The sequence below is a fragment of the Pempheris klunzingeri genome, chromosome 17 (genome assembly GCF_042242105.1).
Source record: "Pempheris klunzingeri isolate RE-2024b chromosome 17, fPemKlu1.hap1, whole genome shotgun sequence".
NCBI classification, from domain to species: Eukaryota; Metazoa; Chordata; class Actinopteri; order Acropomatiformes; family Pempheridae; genus Pempheris; species Pempheris klunzingeri.
This window is the reverse complement of record NC_092028.1, coordinates 5,930,133-5,941,222: the sequence shown is the minus strand read 5'-3', so window position 1 is coordinate 5,941,222 and position 11,090 is coordinate 5,930,133. Positions and strand designations below refer to the sequence as shown.

General features: G+C 44.0%; 1 protein-coding gene across 1 annotated transcript; it reads left to right on the top strand.

Annotated features, from left to right (window-relative positions):
- Positions 1-2,105: 2,105 nt before the first annotated feature.
- Positions 2,106-10,739, top strand: scaf1 (SR-related CTD-associated factor 1). Its single transcript, XM_070847648.1, has 6 exons — positions 2,106-2,274; positions 3,779-7,385; positions 7,644-7,726; positions 8,370-8,678; positions 9,701-9,829; positions 9,978-10,739. Exons 2-6 carry the CDS (start codon positions 3,878-3,880, stop codon positions 10,125-10,127), a joined length of 4,179 nt encoding a protein of 1,392 aa, XP_070703749.1. The 5' UTR covers positions 2,106-2,274; positions 3,779-3,877; the 3' UTR covers positions 10,128-10,739.
- Positions 10,740-11,090: the final 351 nt, after the last annotated feature.

The following is an 11,090-nucleotide window of genomic DNA, read 5'->3' as shown; positions in this document are numbered from 1 at the left end:
TTTTTTTTTTTTTGGGTGAATAAAGACATATTCAGCTGAAAGACAGTTTTTATAAGCTACTGTATGTACAGAGCTCTGGAAAGAAACATGAAGAAAGAAGTCCAGATTCTAGTGTGCGCTGGAAATAATTTAGTGCACATTAGAAACTCTGCTTGTAGTTCACAGAACATTCAAGTTTAGTTACCAGTGACTAGTGTTCAGCCAAACATTATTCACACATACAACTTTGAGTAATTTTGCTTATACATGACAAATGGTTTGTTGTTCTGCACAGATAACCCAAGATGTGAGTACATAGTCACATGTTCATTGTAGACCTCAGTAAAAGGATGTTGCTGCTTTGCTTTATTAAGTTATGCTTTTTGCAGAAAACAGAAAAATGTGGGATTGTTAACATGTGCATACAAGAAAACTTGTGCACAAGAAATTGTAGTTTAAAGAGAGCCATTCAGTTTTTAGTGCACATTGTTTCCAATATGCACTATAAACTTTTTGGAATTTATTTTGTGCCTATGTACTGTCTGTATTTTATTCAAAGTGAAAATAAATTCCGAAATGTTCCATGCCATATGTATTGACCACTTTGCCATACAAGCTGTTCTCTGTACTATGAAAATCCAGGAATATAAAGGCTAATTTGTCATTGGTATCACATTGACTGGATGCTACAAACAAACTCTCCAAACCTCTCCAAACATACTGCTGTTGTATGGAAAGTATTTTGCCTTGTTTGTTTTGTGCTTTCTCTTATAGAGTAGATGTTTCCCAGAAGATAAGGGTCCATTGAAAAAGAAACTGCGGGCTGAGAATTGTGAGAAGCTAGAATTATTAGTTCAAGGTTGGAATGAAAAAAATTATTTCATAATTGAAGCTGTATTCTGAAAATCTTAGGGGGGAGAGATTTTTTTTTTTTTCAAAATTCACTTTAAACTCTCGCAATTCAGAAGTTTGGCTTTCATGTGGCCTTAATCGTGTGTGTGTGTGTGTGTGTGTGTGTGTGTGTGTGTGTGTGTGTGTGTGTGTGTGTGTGTGTGTGTGTGTGTGTGTGTGTGTGTGTGTGTGTGTGTGTGTGTGTGTGTGTGTGTGTGTGTGTGTGTGTGTGTGTCTCTTACCAAATCTTACCACGTCATTGTGGCTCCTGGATGTCCATGTAAATATAGTTGTGGGACATTTGGGGCCGAATAAAGGCTCTCTTCTCTTTTGAAGAGCTGCTAGTAGCTTCTCCCAGTCTCCTTTGGCAGCATTATGTTTTAGCTGTAAAGATTCTGCTTTTGTTGGGATTGCAAATGAGTGCAAAATGCTTTGGTTGTGTCACAGCATATGATTTAATGCATCTTGTTTATGATTCCAAAGTGGATATTTGATGTTTTATATATGCTCGACTTGGTTTGTGTAATCAATTTTGAAATAAAAAAATCTGTACAAATATTTAAATTTTCCCCTTGATAATTGAATAAATGATAATAAAAGTTATATGAATTGAAAATGCTGAGCCACCAGATCTGATGATGCTAGACATGTTAAAGTTGTTAAACTAAATACAACAAGCAATAATACTTACTTATGGAAAATGTTTCCTGTCATCATTTTTAGCTGATGTACTGATTATAGATTCAAGGGCGTCTTTAAATTCCAGCAATCACAAAATGAAAACAAAAAGTTCCAGCAAAAATGCATTCCAGTTTCATTTTAAAAAATCTATTATGAGATAATTGAGATATATTTGTTGTTTTATTTTATTTTATATTATTTCGTGTGCCTTATTTAAATGCACAAGAAATGAATAAGCTTTTTAAAGTTAAAAGCTTTTTAACGAATCAATCTGTAAATTAATTCAAATTTGCCATTGTTAATGCTAATAATTATTCACGTTCAATAGTTGCGTCAGCAACTTGATAGACCTAAAAGTGGCTGATTGATAGCTTTGACTGCTTTAAATGTAATGCTACGACATATCTGTCTGTCACTGATGTTAAATGTGATCATCTCTCATTTGAATGGGGCTGTAATGTTATTTAGAGGAGACATGAGGAAGACACGGACCAGTGATGAATGCGCACAAAACTATGTTTCCCATCATGCTTTGTCGTCCGGTTTGAGGGGAAGGAAGATGGCGGCGATTGAGGGAATGGGGCTGCTGCTGCTGCTGCGGTTTTAAAACGGCAAAAAGCAGTTAATGTTGTACTCTAACGGTTAATTTGAGGCCATAAGAAGAGATGCCGGCAAATGCAAGACGGAGGCTTTAATCTGGTACTGCATATTTCCGGACTGAAGGTAACTCATTAGCGCACAGCCCCTCTTGCTGCCTTTAGCTAGCTAGCTACTGTAAGCTAAATTAGCTAGGCAGCTAACGGAACGCCTGCTGCCGACACATCCTTACACAGGGTGTGCAGCAATACAACATTAATGAAGCTACGTCTCATTTATGGCCAGCGACAGAACCGGATTCCAAATAATGTAGTCGACGTGTACAACTTTATCTGCAACGATGTTGAGCGAGCTAGCATCGGCGTCTCCCAGCGTCAACATGAACGTTCAGGTGAACACTGGCTAAGAGGGAGCTCATTTACAGCAAAGTGTAAAAGAAAGCAAGACACATGCCGTTTCTTCTGTCACCATCAAGAGTCACAAAGGCATTGAGTTAGTAAACGCTACTCCGGAAAGATAGAAAATGAGAAAGTTCAGCATCAGAAAGCATTCAAGCATTCAAGACTTTGGCAAAACAGCAACCTAGAAAAACAATGGGCTGCAAGACTGGACTGACTCTGCACCGAGCCATCACTAGTCATGGTGGTGGTTAGTATAACCCAGCAGCCTGATTTTGTAACTAATATCAACTATCCTGAACTCTAACACTTTGCTAACTTGCATTTAAATGTTAGGCGTAAACAAAAGTGGTGGTGAGCAGATCGAAATGTCAAAACGTGACTTGTTTGACTCCTGCTTGGTCTGAGGATCACTCTCACTGAAGCTGATCTCTCTGTCCTGTTCCTCTGATGCTAGTTCATTGTTGGCTCCAAAGCCCCTGTCTAGCTCCTCGCTGTATTTAAGTACATGAAACAGCAAAGTTTTAGTGGAACATTCCTCTCCTCTGTAGGAGGTGTCTCTGTTTACACACCTGCATGTTGTGGTAAAATATTGTTAGTTACTAATGTATATCTAGGCTGTATGCACAATATGATCAGCATATGCTCTGTACACCACAGACTGACTAGCATGAATCATACATTGCACTTATGAGTTCCTCTTGGACATATAATCTCTACCTGTTGTTATCATTGAGAACATTATCTCAAACATTCTCTGGTTTGTTCTTTATCCTAAGTGAAACCTCACACGGCAAAGCTAATACCAAATGTTTGATTGTGGACTCTACTATCATTTCTTATTATTTATTGGCAGATGTATGCAATGTTGGAGATATATCTGTGATAAGGTTAATATTGGTCATGCTGATGTATTGGTACACCTATAATATAGACAAACAGGATCTTATTTTTTGTCCTTGCAAAAAAAACAGCAAATCCTCAGTCAGGCTCTGTTCTGCACATTATTTCTGCCTTCAGATGAATAGAAATTCAAATGAATAGAATGCAGAAGTGGAATTGTCAATGCGAAATTTATTACTTATAAGTAATTAACCATTTTATACCCCTGCAAGATCATTGAAATGGTCACTAATGATGTCACAGGTTGCTTTTGCCTCTGTGAGTTTAACATTTCCAGTTAGATTTTCATTGTAGGATAAAGACTGCATGTGTCTTGTCCTTTCTACTAGGTTTATTCCTGGATTCCATTTTTCCGGTGTGGCCTTGCTCGTCTCTACCGACCTCCAGGTCCCTCTGTCTGACATCTGGATCACCAGTTTTCCTGGCCCATGGACTTGACTCCAGCATCAGGCTTCAAAAGGAGGCCTGCCGCCTCCTCTTCCCCAAGTGGAGTTAGAGAGATTGCCAGGAGCCCTCCACCCCGCTCTCCCTCCCTGTCTCTGTCCTCCCCTTCATCTGATCCATCTTCACCCTTGTCGACGTCCTCCTCTGTCTGTGCCAACTCGTCAGTTTATCAGAACCATGTAAAGAGTCAGCCCCAGCGGACGGAGGTGGCCAGGGTGTCCTCCACCTCTGCCTCTCTAGCAGCGCAGTCTCTCTCCACGCCTACACCCAACACCACTTCTTCGGATTCCTTCCCTCACACTTCAGTGCAGTCAGGTGTTGATTGTGAAGAAGAGGGCAGGGAAAAGGAGATGTATGATCCTTTCCATCCAACTGAGGGAGTAAAGGGGGAGGAGGGGGAAGGTGAGAAATATGACCCCTTTGACCCCACTGGTTCTCCAGCATCAGACGCAGATGAGGGGAGTGGCAAAGTGAGGGGGTTGAAGAGAAACATTGACAGAGATAATGACGAGGAGAAAGAGGAAGAACCTCCAGATTCTACTGACACCTTAACTAATCTGCCAAGCCCCTGTCTGGCCGCCCAGCTCCCTCTGAGGAGGAGAGTGAACTATAGCACCACCAAAGCTGGAGAGCAGAGGGAGAGTGCTGACTCTGAGATAGAGGAAGGGGAGATAGTTGGTGCTGCTGACAGAGAAGGAAGCAATAAGAGAGCAGCTGGAGAACTCCTCCCCTTGAATTCTCCCAGCGTCTCCTTTTTTGGTTCAAAGCCAGAACGCATCCTCCGGGTGCTGGATGGGGACGGCTTTGTGTCTGTGCGTACAGAGGGCACCTGGGAGGTGGACAGGGACCCCGAGGACGAGCCTGTGGTAGGAGTGGAGGATCTGAGACGGAAACTGGTCAGCAGGCGGAAGGAAAGATATCTCTCTTTTCCTGCTTCTTCCCCCCTCTCTCCTCAGCCACCACCTCCTCCCTCCCATCCGCCAGTTTCTACGCCCTCCTCCCCTCTCACACCCCCTGTGGAGCAAGGCAGCAAGAACCGCAAATCCTCCAAGAGCTCCAAGGACCGTGACCGCCAGAAAAGCAAGGATAGGAAGTCTGGGGAGAAGGAGGAGAGAAGAAAGAAGAGAAGGAAGGACAAAGAGGGAGGTCGGGAGAGGAGCAAAGAAAAGGAGCGGGGGCACAAGACTGGGAAGGAGGTAAAAGGAATCAGAAGCAGCAGGAGCAGTAGCCGAAAGAGGAAGAAAAGACATCACAGCAGCCCAGAGGCGTCACGATCCTGCAACTCCTCAGGAAGAGGGGGCCACACTAGACACTCCTTTTCAAGCCTTTCTGAAGAAAGACACAGAGAGAGGGAAAGAGATAAAGACAGAGAGAGGGAAAGAGATAGAGATAAAGAGAGAGACAGGGACAGAATTAGAGACATGGAGAGAGATAGAAACAGAGACAGAGAGAGGGATAGAGACACGGGAAGAGAGAGAGACAGGGATGGGGAGGGAGAGCAAAATCGCACCAGTGGCCGTAGAAGAGATGAAAGAGATCAAGATTCTAGCTCTCGCAAGGAGAGGGAAAGGAAGGGAAGACAACATTCAAGCAGCAGAGAGCGGGGCTTTTCAAAGAGATCCAAAAGAAGCAGGGAAAAGAGGGAAGGTGATAGAGACAGGCAGCGTGAGATGGAACGGCGACGGGACGGTCGTCCTGTTGTCCCGCCGTCTATCCAAGACCTCAATGGGTCTGACCTCTTTGCCATCAAGCGAACCATCACAGTCACCACCACCACAACCACCACCACCGTACCCGGCTCTCCGAGGCTGGCCCCGACCTCCCCCTGTCGGCCCACGCAAGAATCTGACAAGCCTCACAAGAGGAAGAAGAAGAGGAAATGGCATTCGGCTGGAGAGGTGGAGGATCGGGGAAGTTGTCACAGCCGATCACAGTCGCTCTCACCGCCAAGGTATCACAGCTACGAGTCGGACCACTATTCAGACAAATTGGAGATTGACGTGTTGTCTTTGGATGGTGAGGCTTTGGACTCGGACTACCCATCTTTGGAGGATACACCACCTACTGCCCTGCCTCCAGAACCACCTGTCCCCAGCCCGAAAACTAAAAGTGCCCCCAAGACTGGACGACATCACCCGAAAAAGAAATCTCGCACATTAAAGAAAATTGGCCAATCTGAATCCTCCTCGTCCTCTTCCAATAGAACCAAAAGCAAATGCCTCTCCTCACTGACAGTCACTTCTGGCTCTGCCTCTGTCTCAACTGGCCTCGCGCCAGCAAAGCGTGCCAGGAAGATGGGAAAGGACAAAGATCGGGACAAAGGCAGCAGAAAAGATTTGGGTCGCTCTGGCAAATCCAAGAAAGAGACTGGCAACAGTCGGAAAGGCAAGCTTCAGTCCAAAGTGTCTGTGCTGGTGCGTGAGGGCGTGAGCAGCACCACGGGGGCTACAGTTGGCTCTGGAAAGCTGGGCATGGACCTCCTAGGGCCAGGAGGTACAGGCGGGGGTGCTGGGGGCTCTGTGGTGGGTGGCTCAATTGCAGTAGTTTTCTGCAGGGACAATGAGAGCAGGTCTCCGTTCCTCAAACCTTGCTCAGAGCCGCTGTCACTTGGCAGCCGCAGTAAAGAACTGGGCAGTATGGGCAAGCGCAGCAGCCTAGCTGCACCACCATCCTCCTTAACCAGTCCTGCAGGACTGAAATCCAAGAAAACAAAACCAAGCTCCACCACATCCACCTCCTCCTCTGCCTCGTCCCCTTCATCATCTTTGGCAACTAAGCGCCGCCGTCGCCTGGCCAAGAAGACGAGAGAAAAAGGTGGAGCTGCAGCGTCGACAGCTGCAGACGGTAGCCAGACAAAAGCTACATCTGAGGGATGGGGTGGAGCCTCCTTAGACATCCAGTCAGCTGTTGGAGATGGAAGCAAGTCAGTCAGTCCACATACTGGCCAGGCTGGCCCTGCACCCTGCTCTTCTTCTTCTTCGTCGTCTTCATCCTCGTCCACCAGTGTGCTCCCACCCTCATCCTCGCCACCCCACACACCTCCCCCCTCGATGGCTCCTTTGCGGGACACTAGGGAGTCTTCGCCAGATTCTCAGACTGTGGACAGCAGCTGTAAGACTCCAGACCCTTCTTTCCTAGCTGAAGACTGTCCAACTCAGACCAGCCCCACACTCCCAGCGTCCAGTCCGTCCAGCCTGTCCACCCCCCAGGGAGCTGGCCTCAGCATTGCCTTGTCTACACCCACTGCCAAGCCCCCTGCTCCCGATGAGGCACCCAAATCTCTGGCCTCACCTCCTTGCTCGTCCTCTTCAGCAGGCTGTGGACTCACTTCTCTTTCTCTGCCTCTATCTTCATCAGACCCCTCTTCCTCCTCCTCTGTGTCCTCCTCGTCTGCTAGTAAACCTCTCCCTCCTCCTCCCCCTCCAGCAGCGCCTGCCCTCCCCTGGAGTCTGCAGACTGGGGTGGACTGCACAACTGGAGGCGTTCTAGCGTGTGAGTTCCCTCCTTAGATTCACAGAAGTCTGTCATGTTATTATGAAACATCAACAATTTGAAGAGGCAAAGAAACATTATAAAGTTATATGTACTTTATTTTACAAACTTGTTCTAGAGACAGGAAACCTATCATCTATCAAGTTACTGTATAAAATAAATCATACCATGTATTCTGTTATCATCAGTTTATGTTCAGCCCTATGAATGTAAATGTCCTTTTCCTGAAGTAGTGGTCTCTGTCATTCTCCCTCTCAGTGACTGCTCTGCTCTTTAAAATGGAGGAGGCCAACATTGCCAGCAGAGCGAAAGCACAAGAGTTCATTCAAGCTACCAGCCAGGTGAGCGTGATGTTCACTGATTTCATTTCTGTCATTCTCATCAGTCTTGATTTGAAGTTAATGTTCTGATTTCTTTTTTTAAATATGTTATTAAGATGTGGTTCCATTGTTGGGGGGAAAAAAAGCACAGCCAAGTTTCAGAAACACAGGCTGTACTTGCTCGTGGTGTAATAGTACGTGACTTTATCTGGTGCATTCTGTTTGACAGATGGCTGGTTTTGGTCAGTTGCTGATGATCCATCAACCAAACGGTGCAAATAGGATTGTAAACATAAATCTAAGAGTTTGCTTTGTTCGCGTGCTAACAGCACTCCACCAAGTACATTTAACATCATTTTATCCAAGTTCTATCTCTGTCACTGTCCTTGCACCATCTCTTCTGTGCTGCTTGAGTTATTTTGTTGTGCAGTCAAAAACAGTCAAGAACAGTAAAAAAACTGAGAGGTCAAGCTCACCCTCTCTCTCAAACTATCAATATATGGGAGAGACATGAGATTTTGTGAATGAGGTTCAGTCAGATTGAAGGAGGTGGGTAAATTCATGACTGGAGGCACATTTGACTTGTCTTGTCTCACATGGAAATGAATTGGGAGCAAAATCAGGTCTGATTGTTCTATTGCTTTCTCTTATGTCTGTCATGCAGATCCTCTCACAGGCCAATCAGAGCCAGTCCCAGCAGCACCCTCCTTCCTCCTCTGCCGCTTCTTCCTCCTCACAGATCCCTCCCCCTCCCTCTCTCCCTCCGCCCCCTGGTCTGAGCCCAGCCCAGTTCATCCTCCACAGCTCCCTCCCATTGGTTGGCTGCACCAAAACTCCACCATCACTGCTACACCCTTCCATAGGTGGTGGATGTGCACAGACCCCGCCCTCCATCATGCCCGTGGGGCTGTCTGGAATGACTGGGAGCTCTGGTGACACTGGATGGGACAACGAGAGCAAAGACCCTGACAAGGTAAGGGTGTAGTCATGGATTAACGAAGTCCATTCCCACCAAGGTGATGAAACAAAAAAAGATCCTTTAACTTGAAAAAAAAAATCTCAAAAGAGAGAGTAGAACAGAGCATTACATAGGCCAAGCCCTGGTATCATTTTCAGCACTGGTACAGATACCTTAACTTAGATACTGCCTGAACAATACTTTTTTCCTATACTAATTTGATAAAAATTCATTTCTAACAAAAAGAAAATTAAATTACACATTATGTATATACATCTACATTGTACTAACCACAAAATTTGCAAATGTTATCCAGCTGAATTAAGATACATTCTGCTCAACAAATGTAACAGGGGCCTTTATCTCAAGAGATCAAATTGCTTTCTTGTACAATCTTCTTCAGTATGCAAGAGCAGTTTACAGTGCAAGGATTCTGTAATGCAAGCACAACCAAAACCATGTTACTGTATGGTGGTATGCAAATATGACAGTGCATGCCTGTATATAGTGTATATAATGAAAATATCTTCTAGTCTTTAGTTTTATTTTTCAGGTCCTTCACATTTTACACACTCAAGGCAGTTTTGTAACATAAAAAAATATAAACCTACAGTATGGTTTATCTAAAGTTTCCTCTTTCAGCTCTAATTTGGGTTTATGTTTCTGCACCATGGCACATTTTTGAGAAGCTTTGAGACTCCCTGACTGAACCTCCACACTCCACCATGAAAAATAGCTTTTCTTGTGTAGTGTAAGGGGAGCACAATTTACATTGCATAGTAGAATGACAATTCTATATGATTGTCAAATATTCAAATAGTGATTAAATTATTAAAAATCAAATAGTTTATATATGATTCAAAAATGTTTTTTCCTTAATGTTTTTCCAGTGCCTGGTAGTATGCCTGCTGAAAGCGGTAGCTTGATACCACTTGCAACGGGAAGCCAAGTGGGCACAAACACACTGTTTTTTTTTGTTTTATTATTATTTATTATTCATAACTTTACCGTGTCTGTTTTTGTCTGAATCTGCCCAGTACCTGAAGAAGCTGCACACCCAGGAGCGGGCAGTGGAGGAGGTGAAGCTCGCCATCAAACCTTACTATCAGCGCAAAGACATCAACAAGGATGAATACAAAGACATCCTCAGGAAAGCTGTGCATAAGGTCAGCCTCAGCACACGCACCAAGTGACACGTAGTGTGTCACCAGTGCGTATATTTAAATGTGCATTTTAGATAATGTTCTCGATAACACTTATTATTACTTATAATACAGTATTAACACGTTTGATCACACTGTGTCGTTATCTCAGATCTGCCACAGCCGTACCGGGGAAATCAACCCTGTCAAAGTCAGCAACCTTGTGAAGCTGTACGTCCAGCGCTACAAATACTTCCGGAAACATGGACGCAAAATGGATGAAGAAGAGAGGGATGACAGGGAGCTGCATTCCTCTGCCTGATAGACTTTGTTCCCCCACACGGCATTGTGCTCAACATCTGGGCCATCCACTGATTGTTCTTGTCTAACATTTTTATTGTTTTCATAGCCCACCTTGTCTATGCTTTTATGTGATCTTATGGAGGTCTCTCCCCTTATCTCTGTGATCTCACTGTAAATATGTCTTGCATAGAAAATGTATACATGTATACAATGTTCAGGAAGTGGATGCTATCATGCACACCTGTGTAATCTGATACAGTCCAGTAGACCAACCCTGCAATAAATACTATCTTTGTGTAGCTTGCAGTTTTTAATTTTTGTTGATCGTGTCCATTAAAAGCTTTGCAATGGTGGTATTAATTGCAGGGTTATGTTTTCAATAGCATTGGATAAGGTGTTCATGCTAGTTTGTCTCCCCCACCCCCATGTATATCATATCCAAGCTAAGGGGAGATGTAATACCCAGTTGCATACACCAAAATATGTCGTACAATACTGTAAGGACACTACACCAAATCTCCCCTCCCTCCTTCTGTCTCTGTGTCTTTGCAGACAGTATGCAAGTTGGAGCCGTAGGTGAGTTAGACAGCTGAATGATAATGGTTCAAATACACTGACACTTGATCTCTCAGTTCTTTGATTCTGCTGTCTGTGTTTTGTGTGCATGTGTTACTGAGGTTGAGAAAGTTGCTAAATCTCTTTATATAATGACTAGATCAACAAAATATAATTGTTTGAAAACCAGTACACAAAAGATTGGACTTTTCTTTTTTACTTAGTCTGTTCTTTATTTGCATTATCTGTCCCCAAGTACTTATTGGATAAAATGAACATTATTGGTAAATAATCAACAGTGGTATAGAAAGCTTTGTTTGTTGCTGATGGTGACCATGAAGTGGTACAGTTATACACAGACTAATCATCTGCAGTAATCCAAAAAGATCAACAGAGTTCACGTGACTATTTCAATAGAATTTACTGC

Bases quoted from the DNA above. Each gene is read 5' to 3' on its own strand.
- scaf1 (XM_070847648.1), top strand. From the start codon at position 3,878: ATGGACTTGACTCCAGCATCAGGCTTCAAAAGGAGGCCTGCCGCCTCC. The intron at 8,679-9,700 runs GTAAGGGTGTAG...GAATCTGCCCAG, and splicing joins AGAGCAAAGACCCTGACAAG to TACCTGAAGAAGCTGCACAC. The intron at 9,830-9,977 runs GTCAGCCTCAGC...TCGTTATCTCAG, and splicing joins TCAGGAAAGCTGTGCATAAG to ATCTGCCACAGCCGTACCGG.